The following is a 26,930-nucleotide window of genomic DNA, read 5'->3' as shown; positions in this document are numbered from 1 at the left end:
CGTTCTTCTCCAATCCTCTCAGCATGTTCTTTTCCATAACCATCCCCCCCCTCCCCCCCCAAAACAACCCTTCAACTAAGGCTAAACTTGGATCCCTTGGCACCCCCTTCTCTCCCATCTGTCTCTCACCCTGACACATCCTCATCCCTCTCCCCCAAATCCATTTCATTACACTTACAATCATCCATCCTCCCTCCCTTTTTTGAGAAACTCCCCTCAATACCTTCCCCTCAAACGCCTCATTAGAGGAGGCTTTTGCATTATACCTTCTGCATTGCATAGGATCTACCCTCAGCCATGAGCCAATCTGCTTACGAGTCCCACTCCCCTTAGGCAACTAAGACATCCCACCATTGCATCCCTTCTCACAATGCACAATCCACCCACACTGGAAATAGATTTGAGGCAACTTCTCGTATTTCTAATCCACCCAAATACTACATCCGTTAACTCGAATAAACCTACCTCTAACAATCGCTTTAGAGAGAGGTAGTTCGACTCTTATCCTGAGGTATAATTCTCATCCTATGCCATCATCAGGAACATCCACCTCCACCACCTTCCCCAGTGACTGACCAATTTGAACAAGATAAAGGAGTGCTCCAAGCCAATGCTAGTGCTACCATGGTTTGGGTAGCTTCAATCAAATCATGGTTTCATTTGTTTTTATAACCATTCTTATCTCACATAATCTAATCATTATAAATATTTTAAATTCCCACATAAAATAAAATAAACAATTCAACATTTTCAAATCTCAAAATAAAAATAATATTAAAAAAATATATTTTAATAATATTTTATTCAATTTTTAACTTTTATCCCAACTCATCTTATCCTATATGTGAAACAAATGAGAACTGTGGTCAGGGGAGGTGGTTAGTTTAGGGAGAGAAGGTACACCTTGAAATACATTTAGGACTTTTTTGGAAATAAAAATCATCTCATTCAATCTTAAAATTTTTTAAAATTTCTTTCCCAAAGATCATTAAGACATAAACACTTTTTAATTTTAAATATTAAAATTTTTTATCTAATAATTATCTAATCATTATAAATTTTTTTAATTTTAAATAAAATACAAAAAACCAAATAATTATTTCAAATTTCAAAATAAAAATTATATTATAGTAATATTTTTTAAACTAATGTTACACATAATTTATTTTTTCATCATGTTCTTATCATCTTATAATGTAATATTAGATGATTAAAGATTATTTATTTATTTATTTATTTATTTTTTGAGATTAAACATCATTTATTATATTATATATATCTTCTATATATAAAAAGTGTGTATGAAACGGAAAATCTTGTTTTAACGGTTTTTCTTGTTTTTCCGTTAAAGTTAACACCGTTTGTTTTAACGGTTTGACACATAAAATGAAGACATAAATGTTAAGAGAGATAACATTCAATGTTGTTATATGATTTATTAATCTCAATAATTATAATATTTAATAGTTTATATAATAATAAGTAATTAAAAATTAGTTATTATATTTTTCTCTTTCTCCTTAACATATACACGTGTATTAAGTGAATAAGACGTGAATCCCTAAGTATAATATACGTGTATTATACGTTTCATTAACTCAGCTTATTGAGTATTCCAAATTTAAAAATATCATATAATATATAATATAAGTGTGTTTAATCAAAGTGTTTTTTTTCCCCATGGTAGTAGGACGTAGCTTCCACTAAGTCATATTCCATACGTAGGCTTGCTATGATAGGCACGTGATAAAGGTCTTAATCCTTGAGCTAATCAAGAAAGAGTAAATTCGGCCAACAATTTCAAAATATATTTTATGATTTATATATATGCTATATATAGAAAATATTATACCACAAATTTTATAAAAAGATTATGTTTTAACTTTATGTTGTCCCTGATCGACTCAACCAACAGCAAAATAAGAATTTCAATATTGTCTCTATTGATTGTCTACAGGATGACATAAATTGATGAATTATAATACAAACATCAAACGACACATATATATTTTGAACTACCGTTTGTGTTAGACTTTTATTAAATTTTTCGTATACATCTTTGCTAAAATTATAGATGTTATAAACATGTATTGGATTATATGATACTTTGAACTAATTTTTTTATTTTCTCTAATATGCCTTAAATTATTAAGTGACATCAATAATTTTTATAAAATATATATTATTTTTTACAAATAATCATTTCATAAAATTAGACAAACGTGTTTTGTACGTTACTCTCACCTAGTATATATATATATATCTATTATTTAATATTGTATCATAAAAGGATAAGGAGATTAGAAGACGGAGAACGAATAGCTTTTTTGTTTTGGATATACATGTGCGAGGCCTTCGTTGCCCGGTCGATGTCCGCGTTGTCACACGTGCGGATCTCTTTCTTCACCTCACTGTCACAGTTAGAGGGACCCAGCATCAACCAGCGTTAGTGATCCAAGTCGACGGCCACCAGCGCGCTTTCATGACATATCCTCGTCACTGCCCGTCATGCTAGCATTCACTTCGCATCCTCCTTCCGTTGGATTAGTTCCATTCCAATTCAACGGAATGCTCCGCTAAAATGCGCCCTTCTGCGTGACTCACACTCTCTCAAATCTCTCTCTTTCTGTGAGAAAACTCGAAATCCAGTTGAAGCGAGACTGCCATGGCGAATTGGATCTCGTCCAAACTCAAAGCCGCTGAGAGTATTCTCCAACAGGCAATTCTTTTGCATTCTTCTCTCTTCGTTACGAAACGTTTCTTATTTTTTCTTTGTTTTCTGTGTTTGATTCTTGAGAAAACAAAGAAAAATAAAAGCAGGTTAATTGATAGTGTCTAAAATTTTTGTAAATGCATAATGGTGTTAGTTTTAGCATTTTTCTGATTCTAAACGAGGACTTTATTGTTGTTTTTGGCTTCTAAATATCGATATTCTCAGAGATCAGATGCAGCAGTATGATATCGTTCATATATATGTATATACTTTTGTGGATGAATAAATATATTATTCTATCTTTAAGGCCTTTTTTAATTTTTCAAAAATTTGTGTCTAGTAATTATATTGGTATTTTTTGTGTTGGGGTCGATTCAGATCGACCAGCAAGCTGCGGACTCGCTTCGCAAGGACGAACGGCCTCCTGCGGACGAAGTGAATTTTGATACGCCCACAAAACCCGGCGGGGTTGTGCCGCCTCTTAAGGATCAATTGAAGAAGAAAACATCAGAGGAGAATGAATATCAAGGAAAATTGGGTAGTGACCCAAATTTAAACACATTTAATAGTAGAGACAAAGATATTTCTAATGCTCCAAAAATCTCTCCCAAACCTAAGTCTACGCTTACCGATAGTGACTGGACCGAACTCCTTGGTACGGCTAATCAGAGCACAAATTCTACGGCCAATCGCAATAATGGGGGGAGTGTGATTCGTGGGTTTAAGAAGAAGGATGGTAAGAGACAGGGGAGTGTGGGTTCGAATTTGTTACCCTCGGATGTAAAGAGGAATCAGAAGGGTGGTAGCAATAGTTCAAAGCCAGGACGGAGGTTGGGAGAAGAAAGTAAGTTAAATGTGAAGGCAGGTGATGGGGAAGAGTGTAGCTCTTCAGATTCGCCTGGGAGGACTTCCAGTGTCGATTTGCAAAGTGATGGTAAGTATTTGGAAAGGCAAGAAAGTGTTGGAAACGGAACAGCTGGGAAGTTTGTGGGAAAGCTAAATAATGAGAAAAAAGAAGAAAATGGTGGGCATTACCCTAAGGGAATTTCTTCAGAGAATTCGTCATGGTCACTGAGCAAGAATCAACCGATGGAAATGATGTCGGCCTCGGGGAAAATTGATGGGTTATCTGATGTGAAGATGGGCGGGCTGGATAATGCTCAAGATAGGTTGAGAAGTACCATAAGGGGGAAGCATGAAACCATTGTAGCCTCCAGAATTTCTGTCTCTGATGACTTAAAGAGAGGTTCATCTTCAACAAGTCACATGAGCTCTGATTCAGATTCAGATTCGGGTTCAGGTTCAACTTCTGACTCTGAAAGTGAACGCGAGAAGGAGGAAAAGAAGAGGAGGAGGGAGAAGATTCTGGCTGAGAAAATGGCAGCAAGAGCTGTGGAGGCTATCAAAGAAAGGGAGAATAAGTTTGCCAAATTGGAGGGGGAGAAGCAGAGCTTGGAGAAAATACTAGAGGAACGAGCTAAACAACAAGCACAAGAGGTAACCTTTCCCCATCTTTGTTATTAATGTCATTCTTATACTTGTTGTCTTTATATGGATGACTAGTTTCATTGATAACGTGTTTTGTTCTTGTTCTAGTATTTTTAGGTCTTTCAACTTATGGGCATAAAGTATGAAAAGTGATGCACCTTTTTTTCTTATAAAGAAAAAAATACGCCCACAGTGCATCATTTCTTAAATGTAATTGCGTGTTATACAACCGTCATATTTTTGTTGATAAAATTATATTAAAAATAAATGGGTGGAACTCTTGTACACACTAAGTATATGAGAGACACCCAAAAAGATAGAGAAATTGTCAATCTAGAACAAACAAAAGTTAAAATTAACTCCGTACGTGTCTTTTACAATTTCTTTTTGTTAATAACTCTTGATACAAGTTATCTTTATAACTTATTTAATTTCAATATAGAAAAAGAAAATTTTGTTTTAAATTTTAAATCTAGGGGCTACATGGTTGAAGCATATTTTTCCTTACAGAATCACACTTTAAAGAAACCTTTGGGGTGGCAGTTCCATTTGGAATTGGGGCAGTTGGGGGTAATCGATAGAGAGCCCGGGTGGATTTAGGTTAGAGATTTCCCTGCACTGGACTGCCCACTTATCAGTTTTGTATAGTCAAAATACTCTGTAACCGTAATGTGTCTGTATTTAAGTGCACTGACAAGTCACTTTAAAGAGCGTCTTCTTATGTCATTTTAGCACTGTAATTTTCACCCACATCAAAATAGAAAATGGAGAGATGAAGGGAATAGAGACAAAACACACAGGAAATAAAAAGAAATTGTGCTACTTCACATAGAGGAACCAATATTGTAGATTAATTTTTTTTTTCTTTTTAACATTTTATTATAACGTGAGCATTTCTAGTTAAAATACTTCTGAGGGCAAAAAAGATAGGCCAGTTTTTGTTGAAAGTGTCTCTTTGCATATACCCACACGCATATAACGAGAGGGACTCAAATAATTGAAGTGCACACTTCTAACTGAAAACTTACTTGGGTAACTATGTTTAAAGTAAGGACGCTATGTACGACTGCAACAAGGACAGTGTATGCACAATTGGGCTAAATTACAGTTTTCAGGCTTGATCTTGGGTGAAAACTCTTAATCCAGCTCGAGATTCAGTGAAAATTATTAGGTACTCCCGAAGCATGGTCACATGGTAGTCTCATCCTATCACAATATGCCATGTAAGTATTAATTTTAATTGACATGGCATCCTATGATAGGATGGGTGTACCATGTGTCTGTACTCCAGGAGTACCTGCTAATTACTCCAGATTCAGGTCTTGAATTGAAATCTCAAAGACATGACCCGGGCCTTCACAGACCTTATACAGTGAGACATTACATATGCATAACTATGCAGCCAGAAAGGCACTTAAACACAGAATGCACACAGATATGCATGCCATTGAATAATTTGCTGGAAGATTGTAAGGGCATGACAGAGTATGATGGAAGGGCCATTTTTTTTTATTAGCACCGGGTGTCTGAGAACAAAGTTCTAACTAATCTCGGGGATGCACAGGCCCTCGGCAAATAGTTTCCCACAAGTGCACCTCTAGTAATTTAAGGGAAAGCTCCCCCAGTCCAATGGCCCCTAGAAATTGTTTGCACCCTAGAGTATTCAAACCATAGACCTGGAGGGAGTATACCACCAAGGCGTTTACCACTTGAACCAACCCCTAGGGGTTAGGGTTATGTGGTAATGAAGAAAGGAAGATGTTGGAAAGGACTTTGGACTTGAGTAATTTTTGTTGAATGAAGGCCATAGCTATACTGCAATTTTCCTCATATGTCTCTTTTTAACCTCTTTTGGTTCATCCTGTTTGTATTTGGGGGCAATAAACCTTTTACTTTTGGATCCACTATACTTGGATGCTAATGTAGTTTTGGAACTTCTAAAGAGAGTACTTTTAGAGTTTCAAGCAGCTTTCCTTTTTTTTTTTTTTGAGAAAGAGAGAGGGGGGGGGGGGGGGGGGGGGGGCGTTATATTGAGTTGCATTATGGGTATGCCATTTTGAGCTTGGTATGACCTCTGACCTGACAACCTTCCTGAGTTGCTGCCCCATTTGACGAGGTCAGTCATGAAACTGATTATTAAAAGCTCCTTTGTCTTGCAAAAAAATGAAGCACAGAAACAATGGTAAATCAAATCATGCTTGACATATTAAATGCATTGTGCATACTCCACTGCTAGTTACACAGGAAAACACCTCTTATGTTTTAATCCTTTTGTTCTCTTTCTCAGATATACAAGCTTGTGAGATTTATCAAAATGTTCCTTAAACTCGTGCAAATACTTAGTTTTATCTTCTTTCTTGCTTCAGGCTTCAGAGCTGCAGACAACTATGATGGAAACGCTAGATGCTGTTGACTTTGAGAAACAGAAGCATAGTAATACTAGAAGGGAGGCTTTTACCAGATTGGCTAAACTAGAGGTAAATAGGTGTCTACATTTTCTGTCCCCCCTCTTTCTCTCAGGGTATATCTTCTAGATATGGTAGAAAATGTTCCCTGCTTTATTAAAGTTCAAGCACTGCAGTTATCAGGCCATACTCTTGTTACTAAATGTCAAAAGTTCATGCAGACTGCTAATGCTGATCTTGCAAGATCCCTTGCTACTGTGCAGTGGAATCTTGAAGCGCAGGTATGATGAAATTCTTGATTCAAATGACTGTTAATCCAATCCATGAGGTCTTAATTAGGGGGGAGTTCGGTCCGGTCTGGGGAGATTTTGCGAACCAGACCGGACCTATTCGGTCTAGGGTTTTCCCACCTTGGACCGGACCGAACTCCGTAAGGACCGGGACGGTCCGGTCCGGTCGGTCCACCCTTGACTTTTTTTTTTTAAATGTTAATGTATAACTATTAACTATAATATATAGTACTGGTATATATCAATATATTAACATATTATAAGAGTTATGGTATAAATTATAATATATCATATATGTATAAATTTATAATAGTATTAGTATAGTTGACTTAATATGTAATATGTTAGTATTAAATCACTATAACTACATAGAGTATTAGTAATATAGTATTTAATATGACTACATAGAGTATTAATAATAAGAGTATTTTTACTATTATTTAATATAGTATGACACAGAGTATTAATAAATGTATGGGGTTTGAAGAGATATAGTAATACTATTATCACATATAGTTATTAGTTATATGTATCTATTATTATATATTACTAATACATATAACTAAGTTACTAAGTTACTAATATATATATTATATATATTAGTAATACACTAATACTAATACTATTAGTCTATTAGTATATAGTAAATTAGTAATAGTTATTAACTTATTTATTATAATTAATAATACACTAGTATTAATATTATAACTAATAACTAATAATATGTAATGACGCTAGTACTAATAGATAATAACTAATAACTAGTATTACTAATTTACTATATCTCTTCATTTTCTTCAAACCCAACACATTTACTAATACTCTATGTAATACTATATTCATTTATTAAATAAGAGTAATACTCTTATAGTCTTATAATCTTATTACTAATACTAGCATATTAGATATTAAGTTAACTAATACCAATACTCTTAGTCTCTTATAATCTTATTACTAATATAGTAATACTAGCATATTAGATTTGAAGTTAACTAGCTTATCAAAAAAAAGATTTGAAGTTAACTAATACTAATACTCTTAATCTCTTATAATCTTATTACTAATACTAGCATATTAGATATTAACTTAACTAATACTAATACTAATACTAATACTAATACTAATACTAATACTATTAGATATAGTTATAGACTTATAATGATTTAGTTATTATGAATTTATGATTAGTATACTGTATAACTATATAATAGTATATTAGTATTAATTTAGACTATTAGTAATTTAGTCTTAGTATAAATATTAGTATTAGTATAAAATTATAAATATTAACCTATTAGGTTAGATAAAAATTATAATTAATTATATACAATTATAAATATTATATAAATAATAAAATATATTTTATATATATATATTATTATTCGGTCCGGTCCGGGGTAAAAAACCCCTAGACTGAGACAGGACCGAAACTAATCGGTCCACTAAAATTTGGACCGAGACCCACCGGACCTACTCTCGGTCCGGTCCGAAATGGCTGGTCCGGTCGGTTTTGCCGGTCTAGACTGGCCGATACTCTCCTCTAGTCTTAATCAAATTTCTTATTGGAAGAATTTTGACGATAGTGGATGAGAAAATGTTTTGGAAACTTTAATGACTTCGAATTTTATGCTTAGCCTGTCTTTTTATTGTCTTCTAAGTTTTGTTACGTGTTTTGTTCTTAACTCTAATACTCCCATAACTGTCTTCTCTGGATTTGGACTGCTTTTGTTGTGTGAACTCATATATCACTCATGCCATTAAAAACTCAAGTATTATGCTTCAGAAATCTTATATGATTATTTTTAAAATCATAGGTTTTAGGTCCTTTAATTAATGCTCTAAGTAACAATTGCTTGGGGAAATCTACAATTGCCATATACCTCTAGTTTGGGATGTAAATAAATATGTATTTACTAGAAAATGGAAATTGCTTGATCAGATACCAAAAAAAACTGAAGTTGCAGGTCTGCAAATATTTTTTTTGATAAGTAATAAGAGAATTTTATTGATAAGTAAATATGCATAGCCCAAATACAGAAGAAGTATAGAAAAGAAAACACCTAAATGCAAGCTAGGAACTAGAATAGGCTAAGGGTCCATTTGGGAATACAACTGTTCTCAAGTATTCTCAGATATATCCTTTCTAAACATTACTCAAACACAAAACACTTTTCAATTTCAAATCTTCAGCTTTTTCATCTAATCATTACCTAATCATTACAACTTTCCCAAACTTCCAAACAAAACACAAAAAAAAAACAACTTTTTTGAATTTCAAATCAAAATAATTTTAAAAAATTATTCAAACAATTTTTTAACTTTATAATATTTTCATTCAACTTTTTCTCTTTCCTTTCCCAAAAACCCAATAAAACATCTTAACTCAAACTATTTCACTACTATTCATAGATATTCTGAGATATTCTTCCTTATAAAAAATATATATATATATATTCTGAGATATTCTTAGTATCCAAACGAGCCCTAAAAGCAAATCATGAAGATTATCTTCATTCAATACAAGAGCCTTTACCCAAATGCACAAATTACTAAAGAAAAATTCTCTAAATTCTCCTATCAAGCGTTATCTATCTTTAAAGCAGTGCCCATTCCTTTGACCCATTTGATGTAAAGAAGACTATTCATATAATTTAAGTGTTCTGAAAACTTTTATATTGTAGCCATTAATTTGCAAGCTGAAAACAAGTTCCTATCTTAAAAGCTATAGTTGAATTCTTGCATGGCATTTCTAGGCTAAATGTTCTCTTGCTTTTCACAATGTCCATCTGGCCAATAAAAGAAACTAAAAGAGAAGGCTGGATGAACACAGATAAAAGTGACTCTTTAATGCCAGTTTTGTTCCCAGATGATTTGCAAAATATCTCAACACTTTTGAATATGAATCTATTGGATTTTCTTAGCTTTGAAGTATTACATGTATAGGGTTGTGCCAAATGCTTGAAAATAGTTATACTTTTGCTTTGTTATTGTTTTTAATTCTATTTTTGTTTATTAATGCAGTCATGTTGTATATTTAGTGTAATTTATTAATCTCTAAATATCATATTTTTTCTGATTTTTTTTTTTTTTTTTTTTATGTCTCGGTCTTTTGTGTTTTATCTTTTTATCATTATATATATCTAGCAACAACTGGCCATGTACTAGTATAATTTTGCTTATTTGAGACGTATCCTTCATGTTCTTTTTCTGATTATTGGCCACATATATCTTGTAACAAATCCATTTCATGTCAGCCTTTACCCATTGTTTTGTCTTGGAAAACTTTCGCTTCAGTAATATGTATAATGTTTAAGACCATTGGCCTCAGATGATAATGCAATGTGGTGATTAGGATAGTCAGAGTTTCAAGTCTCAAATCATAAACAAACAAATCAATGAATAAGCGCAGAAAGATTTATACTTCCTATTTGCATGCATTTGGACCAGGTTAATCAGGTAGCAGAATTACGTCAACAGATTCAACTGAAAGAAGCAGTCCATGAAGGTATGCGTCGCAAATTACAGAGCAAAAAACTGAATGAATTTCTTTTTCCTTTTGATTTTGCTTCTCTTTTCTTCAGCTACAGAGAAATTTATTATATTTGTGGTCTAAGGTTAGTTATTTGTGCAATTCTACCGGTAAAAAAAGGGGTTTTAGGGATGAAATGTGAGCCATGCAAAATAATAGTGTCTAATGGAACAACCTAGGCAAGTTTTCCTTCAATAATGGTCAATGAAAATACTCGATTTTATTAAATTGGCACATAAAATTGTGAAGCTCGAAATATTTTGGCTTATTGATTTTTTTTATAAGTAATATTTTGGGTTATTGATAACTTGTCGCTTGGAACTTTTTTATTTTCCTGTAGAGCTCAGGAGAAGAATCTCAAATTCTCGTCAAACTGGACCATCTAAAAAACAAGTGAGTTTATGTTCTGCCTGTGATGCAACTCCCTGTGTACTTGGGCTATGCCTTTTACTATCAATAAAATTTTACTTATAAAAAACAAATGTTCTCCTGTGATGTTTGACGCATAAGTATATGTTGGAGAGAGTAGAGAAAGAAATGGGACCACTGCCCTGGGGGTTAGGAATTTCTTGACTTTTTTTTGTAGTATCTACTTTAATCTGAAAAACATTGCAGTTAGCAGCTTCAAAAGGAATGGAATTTGAACGAGAGATACTTGAGGCAGAGTATTCTTTCATTGCCGATAAAGTTGCAAAATTGCAAGATAAGGTTCGCTTTTCAAGTTTTTGCTATATTGGTAAAGTAATTCTGTTTCTAATTAAAAAGACTTTGCTCTGTGATGTTGAAAACATTACTTCTTCTTTTTTTGTATAAGTAATAGTAAATTTTATTAATAGAATGTAAGCAAAGCATGAGCACACAGACAGTATACAAGAGAGAGACCTAGCTAAGAGAAGGAGGAATAGAAACAATAAAATCATGTGTGCACATGCACACATTTTTATCTGCTTTACCATTTTTTTTTACAGTGGAAGACCTTTTGAATTACATTTTTCTAAGCATGACGCTTTGAGTGTGGTTATTACAACTTTTGAACTTAACCATCATCTTATGGCCCTATCTTTTGCAGTATAAAATCTTAAAAACTTGAGATTTGCTGCTTTTGGTTCTGAGGCTCAAATGCTAGTTTACATGGAAGCATTCTCTGACTCCATATTTATCTAAAGAAGAAAATATCCAATTCACAAACTTTATCGATCTTTGCAAATATCTGAAAGTCATATTTTTAAACCTTAGTGATATTAATAGCCCAGTAATTCACTGAAGTTTGGATTCTTGATTTTTTAATGTGGGACACGTGGTGCCTGGGTACTATTGATGATATGACATAGTATGGGCAACATTGTAAGACATGTTTTGGAAACTGTAGTTGCCAGAGACAAGGCTACTTGTATTCATGGAGGAAAGACTTGGTCCATGTCCTGTGTTTTGAAAACTTATGCATGCATAGAAATATTGGATTAATATCCTTCACTGCTACTTATAAAAAAAAATTAATATCCTTCATTGCTAGACATTTCAAGACATATTCTCTTATCCCTCTTTTTGGTTACCAGTGTAGTTTGTTCATTTTGCTTATCAAAATGTAATTTATTCATTTTTAATATACTTGGGGATGTCCATGACCTTCTACTTTCTATTGTAACCTCTCGCTAGGTGTTTCTCATGTATACTTCCTTTGTACCTGGGCTTTGTCTATTTCTATGAATATATTTTCTTGATTACCTATAAAAAAAATATATACTTGGGGATGTGATGGTTCCAGCACCTCACCACTTAACTCTGGTATGGTCCATCAAAGTAGGTTTTTATGGAGATGAAAGGAAATATGATCATTTGGTACGCACACACGTGTATACGCATACATGCGCCACACACATGCACACACACCCACACCCACACCCACCGACCCACACCAACATGCATCCTCTCCCTTTACCCCAACCCACACTCACCTGTACACATTATCATCAAGTATGATTCTGTTGTTGAATACTAGTCCCATCTGTAGAAGATACAGGATTAACATCTGATATACTGCCCATGTGAGAATCCTTATGGAAACCCAATAATCAATTCTGCTTTTGGTATACTACCATAGAATTTTGAATCATAGCCTAAAGCTCCAACTCATTAACAACCCCGCAGCCTTGTTATAAAATGGCAAAATGCTGCTTCCAGGCAAAGGTCAGAGAAACTAAATTGAAAGTAGCCCCTCCGTCACATCCTTGTAATTACCAGGTGTTTATGTTAGTGATTTTATGATGTTACCCTTGCGTTACGCATTGGTTTCAACAAAAGAAAGAGATTTAGTCTATCAAACTAGGGGTTCCTTAGCTAATGGTTCTTCAGCTTATGCATGCTCTACTTATGGTGGTTCCTTTATATCTCTCATGCTACTTTTATCCTTGTAACCTTTCCTCACCCCTAATGTTAGCGTATAAACTGTACTCTCATTTCAGTTTTGTATAATACACCCATTAGAATTTGCAGCTGGCACATGTGACAAATTGGCCCTCTTTGGCAGTTAACAATACATAATCTAAAACAGCTCAAGGTAAAAAAAACCCAGGAGTTGACAAATTGTTTAAAATTCTTCTTTGCATGAATTAGAATTAGGTTTGTGATAATTTTTCTGGGTAATGTCCTTGAGATAGTGAAATATTTATGTTTCACTTCCCGGGTAAAAAGAACACCCAGGTAAGTGGTTGGGAATCCTTTTGCAGAGATACCCGAAGTATTCTGCATCAAAATCTTCCGAGCCACAGTTCTTTTGCCTCGAGAGAAAGAGAATGCAACTAGCAAATTAATTTACTGGCCTGATGAAGCATGCACGCGTCCTTTTCTATTTCAAATGCTTTCAGCATACCTCTAATATGCTGAGATTATCTTGATGTAACACCTTAAAGTGTTCTATGACTTCCAGTTTTTTTTTTCTTCTGATGTATACACTTTTGCTGATGGGATTTTTATGGGTTTACTTTTAAGATCTAGGTTTAACCAATAGAGAGCATATTCAATTTGGAAAAGGAATTCTTATTTTTGGGGTTTTCTGATTGTTTTTCAAAATTATATTTACTTCTACATATATTTTGACATATACTGCTGACATAACTTATCTTCAGTTTGATCACTATCTTGATACTGTTTTTTTTTAATATATATATATATATTTGAGCTTGTCTACTGACAGCAGCATCTATATTCCAGGCAAGGATGCTGGAAGCAAACATTGAAATAACCAGGAAAGAGATGGAGGATCCAACTGAAGTAGAAATTGAGCTCAAGCGAAGGCTTGGTCAGCTGACCGACCATTTAATTAAAAAACAAGCCCAGGTTTGTCTGCAAACATCTTTGATGATACATAGGGTGAATTCTAGTATTAAGGTCTGGTGGATAGGACCATTTGATAATTCAAGGCATATAAAAGATGAACCAAACATGTTTTAAAATGGGGGTATAAAAGTAACATCACTTTACATAAATACCCCCATTTTAAAACATGCTTGTATAAAAGGTTGTACAAAGGGTTGTACATGTATCATTTAAAACATAGTTATATAAAAGGTTGTAAAAAGGGGTTGTATGTCTATCATTTTCCATCCTTAAATACCGTGCCGCTAAGCTGCATTTGAGTTTTGGGAGCTATAAAATTTTCTGTTGATCAGTAAAAATATGCTCATGACCCATGGGTACGTACCATAAAAAATATGCTTAGTATATTATACCAAGGTTTAATATGTTGAACATTTTTTCAAAGATTTTTCATTGATCTTTTTGATAAGTAGATTTTTCATTGATCTTAATGGTCAGATTTTAGCCTAGGGTGCAAACTGAAAAATATAGGTAGCTAGGGTGGAAAGTGTAATTACCCATTTATCTATAATGAAACTGATTGTGGTTCCCGGTTTTCTATTAAGGGCTGTCTCCTTATTATTAAGGCTACTGGTCTGATTTATTGCACATTTGTTTCATAACTCGAGTGTTGTTGCCAGCATGTTACATTATGGGATCAGGCCCGTCTTGCATATCTTATACTAATGTTTATGCTTCTCTTTAACACAGCGATCAGCTAATTTAGAACTAAGTGTGATCTGGTTTTAGTCTTGGTAAAAGAAGACTTGCTCAAATTACATAGAATAGCATCATGTTTGATTTTCTTTCTACCAATAGTTTCAAGGTGCATTTGGTTGAAATGATGAAGTATGTTTATTAGAATGAAATGTCAGTGCTTTGAGAAAGGCCATTAATTATTTTAATTCTTATTGTTGAACTAGGTTGAGGCCCTCTCCTCAGAGAAGGCAACTCTTCTTTTCAGAATTGAGGTACATTGTCGCCCTAGAGTTATTTCCTTCTGCTACCTATATATATATAAATAAAGGATTTATTTCCTACTGCATATTTCAACATAAACAATTGTAGTGATTTGAACTTTATACCTTAATGCATTCTGTAGGCGGTTTCTAGGTTGCTAGATGAAAACAAGTCCAGTACATCATCAAGGGACTTGGAATCAGGAATGTGGGCGCTTTCAGAATCGAAGTTGGGGCCTATGTTTCATGACAGGATCCGTTCAGGCAGGAAGCACTTGGGATCGTTGCTTCAGCAGTTGGATGCTATTTTCTTGGCTGGTGAGGTATTTCTAAGGAGGAATTCCAGAGCGAAGGTGTGGTCTCTGGTTTACCTTGTCTTCCTTCACTTCTGGGTTATTTATATTTTAATGTCACATTCTCAAGAATCTAACGGGGCCAGATCTGGTGCCATCATTTCCTTGGAAAACATCAATAGCACTGCAGGTATTTGATTTGTAATATTAATGTTCTTTTTGTTCTTTATTTGATTGCCTCAGATTTTAGGAGGTATTCACTACAAGGGGTGTACAATGTGCATTTGTACCTCTAGGCCCCAACATCCTGTAAAACTGTATCTTTAGGGATGTTATGAGGCATGTAATTACCAACACGTGACTACTTCACATCAATATGAAGAAAAATATTTTTCTACTATATCTTATCTCCAGTCCCTGAAAGGTCTATGAACGCCTCTCTTTTATTTCTCCTCTTAAGATTCCACATTGACAGAAGTGTATGGGCACAGGTTGGGCAATAGTTTCCTATATATATATATATATATATTTCTCTGTAAGTTGGACAATTGTTTCCTAGTTAACTTTCTTTCATCATTTTCTGTAGAGAAATGATATTTGTAGTCATAGAGTGCACAAATGCCGTGTAATCTCGTTAAAAAAAGTGAGTAAATACATAATTCATACGAAAAACTCTACTCTTTTTCAAAATGATTGTGTGGCGCTTGCGCATTCAACGACTGCACATAACATTACTATATTTGTATTCTCTCCACTAATAACAGGACACTTCCATCATTAAAATAAAAGGGAATCTGAACCGACACTATCCACTCCACTTGTAATATATTGGCTTTCCATATGAGTTCAATTCCATATGAGTTCAAATGATTATATCATAAGTGTAATCAAATTTCTGCCTCATTTTTCTTTTCCATTTTCGTAGGGCACAAGTTTTCTATTTTAAAATAGAGTATTGCTATACACCATTCTCTAGTTTCATTTTAATTCCACTATGTAAGATGTAACGTATTTATCACTATTAGATGATAAAGAATCATTTAATAAAGGATCATTTCATGATGATAAATGTATCATATGATATAGTGAAATGGTAGTGAAGTGTGAAAAATTTTCTTTTAAAATATAACAACTACAAAAGGTTGATGATAAAGATAGGTGTCTATATATGATGAGTTATTTTATTCTCAAATTAGTGTGTAGAGCATACTATTCACATCACTTAAATGGTAAGATTGATTTTGTAAAATTCAAGTTATAAAGTTTCTCTTCCAAATTAAATTATGTTATGTAAACATTTTACACATTGTGCTTATTTACACAACTTATAAATAGAATTTCTTATATGAGAATATTTACAGTACCTTCAGTAGAAGAAAATAGCAAATATTATCATAGAGTACTAGAAGTTATTGCCTTGATTGAACAAATCCATCATTCAAAACAGTGGGGACGTATGCCAACTCTACGTATGTTGGCAAGTATCGAGAAAACAGCTATGACAGCTAAAAAGAAGATATCCTTTGCTCGTGCTTCTGTCGATCAAGCAGATACGGTTTTCCTGCAATAATTTGATTGAATTGAAAATCCAAAAGGGAAGATCACATTTACAGAGGCGTTATGATCGGAAGCCATATTCCTAAGCACATCTGAGAGACTTATCTTCCAGCAGCTTTTGGAAAGAAAAACCAGGTGCCCAAAGGCCAAGAAATGACTGATAAAAATAATCATTGAGAGAGAGAGAGAGAGAGAGAGAGAGAGAGAGAGAGAGAGAGAGAGAGAGAGAGAGATGAAATTATTAAATGATCGCAATTGTCAACAAATCATATGATAATGTTTGATTTGAACCCTTTTGGGGATAACAGATCATACTTGAATTGAAAATAACCAAATGAAATTCCATTTCATCTTAGTTTGTCACGGAGGAGAAAAAACAATAAACTATATAATCCATCACGCTCGAAGAAATGAAACTTGGCAAGTCAAAGAATCATCAAGCACTAATGCATCTTCAATGCATTGTCGCTTTCTCCCTGGTTCATTCTATACCTTGCACAGATAATGAACCCTTTAGAACAACCTCAAAAGTGGCAAAGTTCACAAATACAGTAAAGTAATGCAAAGCCAAAACCAAAACCTTGAAGCATAATTTGACACTATTGACTATCATTATTCCATTCAAAATCTCCGTTCGAGTTCTTGTAAACAGGGTACTGAGCATATATAACTTAAAATGTTCTTTTTGCTTGTTTGTTTGGTCTGGAAGCCAAGTTTGATGAGAACGTTATAATTGTGATAGTATTTCCAAGGGACTGCAGTCAGTCTTCACAAATCGAGCTGAGAGCATTAGGTAAAAGGAAGGAGATGAGAGAAAGATTGGGAGCAGCACGAACGGATGAGATGAGAAGATCCAAAAACATAGAGGAAGTAGGCCTAGAGGAACACCTAAAGGTTAAAAAATAGAGAGAGAGAGAGAGAGAGAGAGAGAGAGAGAGAGAGAGAGAGAGAGAGAGAGAGAGAGAGAGAGAGAGAGAGAGTCTAAGACAATATGCAATATGCACCATATAAATATAAAATGGTATACGGCTACAGGATCATTTGCCCCACAGATGTATACAAAACACATCGAGCATTGTTAGATATTCCATGAATCTGAAGGTGCAAATAGATAACTTCACAAACCCAAGATAGAAAAAGACTCAGACTTTAGCATGAGACTCTTATCACAACCAGAATTTTTGTCTCACCAGTTTAGCTCTTCTTGTGGAAGACTACGACTGTAGAAAGGGAATTCAAAGAGAAACGTTGTTTTGAACCATGAGGGCAGATTCCCATATACCACTGGTGGAAGTGGAATTAGAGGGCTGCAGCATAATATGTTAGGGGTCAGTTATTTCCTCCTCCAAACCTCACTCAAACAACAAGTAACAGAAGAAGAATGAGCATAACCTAGTTGTTCTTTTGTAAATCCTATATGCACCCACATTCCCAAACTTCTTATCGGCTGATTCCTGTTTCAATTGAAACAGCATATTATAAACAGATTCTCGAGCTGGTGAATATTGAAATGTGGTTAGAAGCAAGGAGACACAAACCTCAAGCATTGGTATGCCACTGACAAAAAGAAGTAACAATGTTAGAAAAATTGGCCCAAGGATTACAAGCCACTCAGCACCTTCCAGAACAGGTGTGGAAGCCACGAAAATTCCCCACCAGAGGAGAATCTGAGCTCAATAGGCATCAAAGTTCCATTATTCAACAGAAATGAAACCAAGGTTAAAAAAAAAAAAAAAAAAAAACAACAACAACAACAAAATTCTTTGATAATTGATTTATACATATACGTGTTCTATTCGTCTGGAATGGTTTTCTGAACATGCGATATGTATAAGGCAAAGGCAAATATATGGAACCAGACTCCTCAAACCTACCAAAAAGTTTTATAAATTTATCATCTAAACTATCAAATTCGTGGTAGTAGTGGCATTGCACGTTTCTAAAAGCATCAAGAACAGCTGCATGTGGCTCCAGTTGCAGAACTAATGGCATTTGAATGAAATGGAAGCACTAACCTCGCCAAAATAGTTCGGATGACGAGAGTATTGCCATTGTCCAACATTGCACCATTTCCCTCTATTTTCTGGGGAGTTTTTGAATACTAATTTTTGCTGATCAGCTATTGCTTCAACTAAAAAACCCACAGACCACATAATCCAGCCAATTATGTCCTCAGCCTGGAGAGATGGATTTCTGTTGCTTGAATTAACCACTGTGACAGGCAAACTAACCGTCCACACCCAGACAGCCTTCAGCAAAGAGAAAAAACAAAGGGTAAATTATATTTTGAACGTCAAATAACCACCATGCCAACGAGCTATACCATAAATAAAGGCACCAACAGACAAAAAAGTAGCTAATTCAAAAGGCAATGGAGAAAGCTAAAAACCTGAAATATCCAGAATATTGCCAACCTTCCTAAATTACCACGCATTTCATCAAAACGTCTATCCTCCCCCCACTGCAATATCCTGAAAATGTCAACGAGAAACTCAAAATCATATATAAAGTTAATATCTAGGTGATGCTGCAGTAGACATAAATCATGTCATCAAGCTTTGGCAGTTAAGATTATGTGATAGCAGCGACGATGGTAAGTTGAGGTTTTTTGTGTAAGGATATCTACTAAATTTTAAAACACAAAATGGGTGCAACCGAACCAACAATTAAGTCCAACAAACAATGTAGATGGATGTATACAAGAGAAGACACTACAATTATGGAACTTTTGGAAAGAGCCCAATACTTAAATAAGATAAATTACAGAACCCTCCCAAAAGCTATCACTCAAAATTGAATTGTTAGGAGTTGCTCTGAATCATAGGGGGCGTTAAATGATGGATAAAATCATGATATTACCCCCATCTATGATAAAAATAGCAAAATTTCTTTCCACTCAAAAAAAAAAAAAACATTTGCTATAGGAACCACAACCACAGCTCCCATGGTAGGTGACTATTTTATTTATTTTTGTTGGAGGGCCAGTTTTGTTACTTTTTTAATAACAGAGCTCATGAATTTATTTTATCTCGCATTAATGACGCAATCTGATCCAAGGGGCCATCTGCAAAAACTAGTTCGATTTGGGAGGTGAGTTGTCATGAGTCCTAATTTGGGGGTTTGAGGTTGAGTTGGCAGTTTGTTTCCACCCGCGTGGGTTTTTTGTGTGTGTGTGTGTGTGGGGGGGGGGGGGGGGGGGGGGGTTGGTGTTGTGGTGTTCTAACTTATCCCAAATATGTGTAGAAGTGCTCATAAGTTCTGCATCCACCACTATACTCCAAACTAAGCAGGTGTCAATGCACCAGGGAAAAGAAAAAAGAATGTTAGACTAACATAACAAAGCAAATGCCCAAAGCCCGAGGAAGAGGAAAATGGTTAAGAATTTCATCGAAGAAATGAAAACGAAATAGGATGATTGTTTTATGCAATGCTACATTGATCATACCTCATTAATAGAAACAGTGCCAGACGAAGACCCCATATCACTACAAGCAAAGTCAAGACTACCTGAAAAACAGAACAGCAAAGCAACACATAAGGAGTGAGTGTTCAAGTTCAATAACACACTGGACCAGATCAGCTATATTGTGCGTTTAAGAAATATAACTTCCAACTATTTATCAAAGCACAACCTTAGAACAAGTATTTATCCGAAAATAAACATGTATTAAAATTCCATTACCAATCACGATTGTGTACATACATGCATAATTAAAGCCAGGAATTATTACCTGTCTAAAATTCCATGACCCTTTCAGAATCAGAGTCAATACCCCAATTATAATGAAATTTGTGCTTCCTGGAAATTAAAAAAGAAAAAGAAGAAGATAGAATTAAAATTTAACTTGCTGAGCTGATCATATGGTAGACAACCCTCCCATCATTTTTTGTCTTTTGTTAGAAAAGTTCAAACACAGCAAGATATCAAATTCATTATCATTTTTGTTTTCGTTTTCCTACCGTTTCTCAGCAACCAAACTAGGAGCCAATTGTTTGTCTAATTAAAAATTGGCCAATTTAAATCCCAGAAAGCAACGAAAACCGTAGATGGTAAGAATAAGAACAAGATACCGGCAAAATCAGTGACTTTATCGAATCTGAGAAGAGCTGTGACTATAAAGAAAAATAACTGATACACCACCTGCAATATCAACTTCTCTTTTTAGTTTTCAAGACTAAAAAACTCACACTTTAAAGGCAGTCAAGAAAAAGCATAGACTTTCAGAGATGAGAAAGTTTACAGTGACAATGGCAGTGAAGCCCAAGAAATGGGAGTCGAGAACGGTTCCCATGAGGATGGCGCTCTCTCTTCCGCTAGTCTTATCCCTCTGCTACTACAATGCTGCCTGCGTTTGTTTGCTTCAGTTTATTATATTTGATTCATTATTTTAATTAAAATCATTTAAATTTATTTAATAAAAAGATAATATTTATAAAAATAAAACATTCCAAGACTCATAAATATCTTCACCTAATTCCTGAATTATTTACTTAATATATAAAGTTTATATATATATATATATATAATATATTTAAAGAATATGAAATAATTAAAAAGTAGTAAAACAGTAATAGGAGAGTAGTAAGCCTATCATTTTTTTTCATCCATCAATATTAATAGAAGGCATGCAAATAATTATGAAAAATTTTGGATTTTTTTATTATTATTTTTTAAATAATGAATAAAGTTTTATAATAAGATCAAAGTTCTATAGTTAAAAAGAATTAAGCGAGATAAAGAATAGAAACAACCATAGTATGGTATCTATGTGGTGGCTAGAATTCGACCACCACGGGATGGCCAACCTAGGCCACCCTCAATGGTTAGTATGAAAATAAAATTTGTCACGCGACAATACGAGAAATCGTCACAAGTACTTAGGTTAAAAAAATCGACGAATGGAAAATCTAAAGGAATTGTTTTGTAAAAAAGTTAATTCTATAAATCTATTTTTGTTTTTCATAAGATGTTGGAGTACAAAAATCTCAAACATGAAAAGGAGAAAATAATGTCATGGGACATTTAGCATTTGACCTAATAATACAGTTTCCTACCACATATTGTGTTTGGGTTGATCTTCTTACTTTACTATTCAACGAAGAAAGGGTGTGGGTGTGGGTGTGGGTGTGGTTGTGGCTGTGTACGTGCTATCTTATTTTTCCACTAGACTTGTGTGGTTAAGATTTCAGCACGTCGGGTCCAAACAAAACTTAAAAACCTTTTACAAGATTCATCGTTTGAATAGTATTCCACGCTACTAAATAAGGATTTTTCTTCATAATTAATAATAATTTAGATCAAGAATGATTCTCCATATATGACCAAGAAAATAGAAATTGAAACAATTTCAATCGTACTTTTATTTTTAAGAAATTATTCAAACAATATTTTAAATTTATAATATTTTTATTTTATTTTTTCTCTCTATTTTTTACGACTTAATAAAATATTTTAATTTAAATTATTTTATTATTATTTACAAATTATTTTATTATTATTCACAAATTTCTACTCTTCTCATTCCCTAAACATCACTTTAGTCTTGTTGCTTGATATATTCTGAGCGCAATATTTATGTGACATCATTGACATGATAATATTGATATTTCTTTTACATTAATTTAAAAAGAAAATTTATTAATTTAATTATTTGTCATTATAGCAATAGACCTCTCTCTCTACCCTTTCTCTCGCTCTCATACCCTCACGTCACCGTTTGCAGCTAACTCCCTATTTGGGCGTCTCTCTCCTACGTTTTGTAAGTATTCCGAGCGTATTTTTAGTTTTTCAATGATTCATTGGGTTGAACTATAGAGGATGGGATTGTGATTTGTGTGCTATGGATATTGCATTGTGATTTGTGTGAATTTCTAATTGTATTTCAAATACTTTATGTATGTAAAATTAGAGTTTCAATCAAAACCCTAAAGTATTTCTCTTTTGTGAAAGATGATATGTTTATTTTTGTAATTTTGTTTTTATGGAAACCAAGACTATAATTAAAGCGATGAACTTTTTTTGGGCAGGACATTGGATGTATAGTGGAAATCCTTCACATAAAAAGCTTCAGCAACCATATTTCATTTAATGCAAGTGCTACATCTCACTTTGTTACTAAATCAATAAAAAAAACTATCATAGAAAAAAAAGAATTTTATTGTGTTTATTGGTAGGTTTAATTTAAACCTAGTGAAGCCAAAAGGAAAAGATAAACAATGATCCAAGTGGGTATTATAAACAAGAAAGAACAACAAAAATCATTTAAACTAAGCCAGAATCTCATAATGATGTTGAAATTCAAGCCGGAGCAATGGAGACTTTTTCAACCTCTACAATGTACTCAAGAGTTGCAAGGGGGGGAATCTGCACACCAGAACCTAACTCTGCTCCATTCTCCCTGAACCCCAAACTTGGAGGAATTATCACTCTCCTTTTCCCCCCTGCCTTCATAGATCTTAGAACATATTCTATTCCTTCACACACTCCCTTGCTATATGGCCTGGATCCCATCACAAGAGCCAATGGTTTCTTTTCACCACCAAATGTATCCACAAACACTTCTCCACTGCCCTCTACCTTTCCCTTAAGATCAATCACAACCAAGTCTCCCGGCCTTGGAGAAGCACCGCCGCCAACTCTCAACTCGTAATACCTGACCAAAGTAAGATAAGGACAAGTATGCACTTCAGAGGTCAAGTTATGGACAATGAAAAAATTTACCTTATGCCATTAGGCAAGACCACCTCCTCTTCCTTCTCAACATTTCTGCAGAAGATAAACTTTGGTTACTGTTTGCAGTTTAAAGGACAACATTACACAGAGTTTGAATAAATTTTCATATAAAGATCATAGGCGATGGATTTCAGTCATCCAATCACTCAATGTGAGGGGGATAGCACCTGTTTTAAATATGGATGCTCATAGCTTTTCCATCACATTGTGAAGAACTAATGGTAAAAGGTTAAAATTGAATTGTTGGTACATCAGCATTTTACAAAATAAATCTTGACATGTTGCCAGAATTTGAGCATTGGCTTTGGGGGTAAGGTCGAGGGTCCTATAACCACAGGCTGATCTATAGCAAGGTTTGTTTTTTCGGTTGCCTGCAGACGTTTATCAAATACATCTAAAGCAAGCCAGCATGGTTACCAATATACAGAGGCAATACGCCGACTAAATGATCAGCATTACTGTAACTAGAATTGTCACAATCGCCCCGAATTATACACTAAAAAGCATATTTCAAGACTTGCAAAAATTATCCAGAAAAATTGCAGGAAATTTGATCAATTCCAGAACCTCTTCTAGGTCTCTAAAAAGCTAGGAAAGGATAAATGACTAATTCTACACAAGCAAAGAATGTAAAATTATTTCACTAGAACTGCTGGCAAAGGAGTGTGCGAGGACTATTTTACAACCAGAATGTGAAAAACTTTGTGAGGAGTAGCAGTCAGAAAACACACCTGGTTTCTGCTTCTTGTTGGGAGACTTCAAGGCGAGTCTTAATCTGCTCCGAGATTACACCAACAGCAAGGAAAGCAGCCCATGCAAGGCCTGCACCGAGCCCGAACCGCCTGGTTAAGGTGGAAGCAATCCAGTCGGTGGATTCAGCCGTGGTTGCAGAAGCGGAGCGTTTAGTGGGTTTCTGTTTTTGAACTTGAACTGAGGCTGGAGCTTGCTGCTCTGATGAAGTTGTACTTAGCTGTGGAGATGGTGTGGCAGATTGAGGTTGGGAAGGCGGAGTTGGGGGGGTAGGAGGAGGAGGTGTTTGTGATGATGAAGAGAAGTGAGATTTTGCGAGGGGGTGGGAGAGAAATGGTGGAGAGCCAAAGATATTGGTAGCCATTTTCAGCACAGAAGAAAATAGAAAGCTTGGTTAAGATACGATCGAGCTATGACTCATATGAGCCAGAAAACTCATGCCATATTCACAGTAAGTAGGATTTGTCCCCACCTTATCCACAAATGTGATGGGTGTGTTTAAATTTTTGGGCAGTGGAAAGCAAATATGAAATAATAGGTATTGATTAGAATAGAATGGATAAGGCCATTTTCTACTCTTTTTTCCCCTTAAAAATATGCATGGATATTATGATAAAGAAAGGAATTGAAAGAAAACCTATATGATTTGTACAAGTTTCAAATATACAAACTTCATGTATTTCTTTTCGTTTGAGTGAGCTTAATTGTGTGCAGTACATTTATTTTCATTTGAGTTGGACTAATTTTTTTAGTGTGAAATGAGTGGATTTCGAGACCAGCCCATGTGCATGAAGCCCAACCCCTTCCCCCACCTAAAAAAGTGCCGTTTTGAGGCATAGAGAAAAACCAAATTTTCCTCCCCTTAAACAGATCATTTTGGTTCAAAGGGGTGAAAAACCCTAAGGGGTCCTTAGTTTCCCCCTACACCACATGACTTCCTCTTCTCTCTCTCTCTCTCTTTTTTTTTTTTTTTTTTTTCCGTTTTTTTCCTTTTCTTTTTCTTCCCTCCTCTTCCCTCAACCCAAGGCCTACAACGCCTTTTCCCACTGCCAGCAGATTGCCACCACTTGTTAATTGGTCCGTGCTTCTTCTTTGGCCATTGCCCATGCTTGTCGCTACCCTCCCTTTCCACTAATTGACACCATTCAAGCTCTGAACCCTTGGGGCCTTTGGCCATGGCAGCTGCTCGCCGTCGCTATCACTTGCTTGTCGTCACTGCCCTCTGCTCGTCACTTGCCACCATCCCACACCACCTATTGTAGCCACAATTGCGTTCACTAAGCCTTAACCCATGTCCTATAAATATGCCGTGTCTCCATCACTTGAAACTCACCTCCAAGCCTCTCATCCTCCCTCAAGCCTCCTCTTTTCATCTTCCCCTTCCTTAAATCTGCGATTCTGTAGTTTTTAGGAAAGATTTTTTCTAGAGTGCTGCAGCGAGTCGCTGCACTCAGTCAAGTTCTAGTGGTCGTTTGACCACCCCAGGCCTTCCCCTTCCCATTCCCGACCTCCTCCTCCCTCAAAATCACCCAACTCGTGAGCTAAGCCTCACTTTCGCCACTGCCTTGCCAAGCTCCATCGTACTCTGCCTTGAAATCCCCTTCCTCCACCCTTTGTTACATTGGATCTGTCACCCATTAGCCCTCCTAGTCATAGATTTCCATTATTTCATCCAAGTTAGGGGATTTTTCCCCTGACCAAGAGGCCTAGAGGCTGAGCCCAATACCCAGGGGCCCATACTGGCCAAGCCATCTGTCAACCCAACTAAAGAGCTCTTGACTCGATTAATAGGATTTTGAGCCTCGAATCAAAGGTCAGTCTACTACCCAAGAAGTGCCAGAAACACACCCCGATGTAAAGGCAGGAGGAACACGTCATCTCAACAGGACTGAACCCTAGGACGAAAAAGAGGATCACGCCGCATTAAATGCATCCCCCAGAGAGCCACGCTGGGGCATGGTGGAATGGACTACTGGAGGATATCCACCCCCCCCCCCCCCCCCCCCCCCGGCGGACCACAAGGCATGGTCACCTAATCCTTAAAGCCAAGTATAAAAGAGAGCTCCCATGTATCAAAAGACCCTCTAAACTCTCCGAATTCTCTCTACTTACTTACATTATTTTAAAGCATTAGTCACTTTGGCATCGAAGGCTCCCCCAGCTATCACCACAGCCACCGCCTCTCGATAATTTCTTTGTGTCTGCAGGCCCAAGATTGAAGACCCAAGCTGTTGAGAGCCCGACCCAAAGACATACAAAATATGACATTAACAATCCAGATCTGCCCATCTCCATTGTGACACCACTGCCGCCACCATGCTCTACCCCTCCTGACACCACCACAGTCAGTCGCATGCCACTCACCTTGTTTATTAATCTTTAGGCAACGTCAGTTTTGAGTGACTATTTTTCTTGTATCTGCGTGGCGTCACGCGTTCATGCATGCCCATGGAACACTTAAATTCATCACGCTTAATCATCCAAAAACTTGCCTTTCTACTATTGTAAGTGAAACTCTAGACTGATCCTCAGATTTCTAATGCTGGAAAAACTGTGTTTGGATGCAATCTAGTTGTGTTTGGTTAGTGGTCGAGGGCCCTGTGAAGTGTTGGGATTTTATATTGTAATTGGTGTTGGGTTGTTGGCCGAGAACCAGATGGAGTGTTGGGAATCACGTGTAGTTTGGAAATTGTGAAATTGTTGGAATTGTAACAACTATGAAATTTGTATGATAAACTATATGTTGTTTGTTTGTACTATGTCATGCCATCCAATAACTGCTTCTCATGCATTTGCATTTTTGTTAATGTTATTGCTTGTCATAATTTTGTTACTTGTGCACTGCCCTATAGTTATGCT

The 26,930-nt window shown here is 35.4% G+C and overlaps 3 protein-coding genes across 4 annotated transcripts; 1 reads left to right on the top strand and 2 right to left on the bottom strand.

Moving 5' to 3' along the window:
- The first annotated feature begins 2,541 nt into the window (after positions 1-2,541).
- On the top strand, positions 2,542-15,431 carry LOC122295929 (golgin candidate 2). Its single transcript, XM_043105205.1, has 10 exons — positions 2,542-2,719; positions 3,092-4,210; positions 6,568-6,678; positions 6,828-6,887; positions 10,344-10,401; positions 10,766-10,818; positions 11,041-11,133; positions 13,636-13,761; positions 14,703-14,750; positions 14,882-15,431. Exons 1-10 carry the CDS (start codon positions 2,666-2,668, stop codon positions 15,227-15,229), a joined length of 2,070 nt encoding a protein of 689 aa, XP_042961139.1. The 5' UTR covers positions 2,542-2,665; the 3' UTR covers positions 15,230-15,431.
- Positions 15,432-16,821: 1,390 nt separating this feature from the next.
- Positions 16,822-20,986, bottom strand: LOC122295930. 2 transcript variants are annotated; one of them, XM_043105206.1, is made up of 10 exons: positions 20,830-20,986; positions 20,660-20,729; positions 20,320-20,387; positions 20,034-20,095; positions 18,978-19,059; positions 18,604-18,837; positions 18,127-18,255; positions 17,981-18,042; positions 17,779-17,895; positions 16,822-17,080 (listed from the first exon to the last, which is right to left on the bottom strand). In XM_043105206.1, the coding sequence occupies exons 1-10, from the start codon at positions 20,878-20,880 to the stop codon at positions 17,032-17,034; spliced, it is 924 nt and encodes a 307-aa protein (XP_042961140.1). In that variant the 5' UTR covers positions 20,881-20,986; the 3' UTR covers positions 16,822-17,031. The 2 variants fall into 2 exon arrangements, with proteins under 2 accessions (XP_042961140.1, XP_042961141.1); XM_043105207.1 differs by having other exon boundaries at positions 16,822-17,074.
- A 1,741-nt stretch (positions 20,987-22,727) lies between these two features.
- Positions 22,728-24,515, bottom strand: LOC122295482 (peptidyl-prolyl cis-trans isomerase FKBP17-2, chloroplastic). Its single transcript, XM_043104520.1, has 3 exons — positions 24,053-24,515; positions 23,310-23,354; positions 22,728-23,241 (listed from the first exon to the last, which is right to left on the bottom strand). Exons 1-3 carry the CDS (start codon positions 24,433-24,435, stop codon positions 22,887-22,889), a joined length of 783 nt encoding a protein of 260 aa, XP_042960454.1. The 5' UTR covers positions 24,436-24,515; the 3' UTR covers positions 22,728-22,886.
- Positions 24,516-26,930: the final 2,415 nt, after the last annotated feature.

This window comes from Carya illinoinensis, chromosome 15, assembly GCF_018687715.1.
Source record: "Carya illinoinensis cultivar Pawnee chromosome 15, C.illinoinensisPawnee_v1, whole genome shotgun sequence".
In the NCBI taxonomy this organism is placed as follows: Eukaryota; Viridiplantae; Streptophyta; class Magnoliopsida; order Fagales; family Juglandaceae; genus Carya; species Carya illinoinensis.
Note: the sequence above shows the minus strand (reverse complement) of the source record. Positions and strands in the feature narration are given on the sequence as shown.

Coding starts and splice junctions, on each gene's coding strand:
- LOC122295929 (XM_043105205.1), top strand. CDS start 2,666: ATGGCGAATTGGATCTCGTCCAAACTCAAAGCCGCTGAGAGTATTCTC. Junction 2,720..3,091: donor CTGAGAGTATTCTCCAACAG/GCAATTCTTTTG, acceptor GGGTCGATTCAG/ATCGACCAGCAAGCTGCGGA. Junction 6,679..6,827: donor CCAGATTGGCTAAACTAGAG/GTAAATAGGTGT, acceptor AAGTTCATGCAG/ACTGCTAATGCTGATCTTGC.
- LOC122295930 (XM_043105206.1), bottom strand. CDS start 20,880: ATGGGAACCGTTCTCGACTCCCATTTCTTGGGCTTCACTGCCATTGTC. Junction 20,096..20,319: donor GGTCATGGAATTTTAGACAG/GTAATAATTCCT, acceptor TCTGTTTTTCAG/GTAGTCTTGACTTTGCTTGT. Junction 18,043..18,126: donor GTGGCATACCAATGCTTGAG/GTTTGTGTCTCC, acceptor CAATTGAAACAG/GAATCAGCCGATAAGAAGTT.
- LOC122295482 (XM_043104520.1), bottom strand. CDS start 24,435: ATGGCTACCAATATCTTTGGCTCTCCACCATTTCTCTCCCACCCCCTC. Junction 23,355..24,052: donor CAACAAGAAGCAGAAACCAG/GTGTGTTTTCTG, acceptor TATCTTCTGCAG/AAATGTTGAGAAGGAAGAGG. Junction 23,242..23,309: donor GTCTTGCCTAATGGCATAAG/GTAAATTTTTTC, acceptor TACTTTGGTCAG/GTATTACGAGTTGAGAGTTG.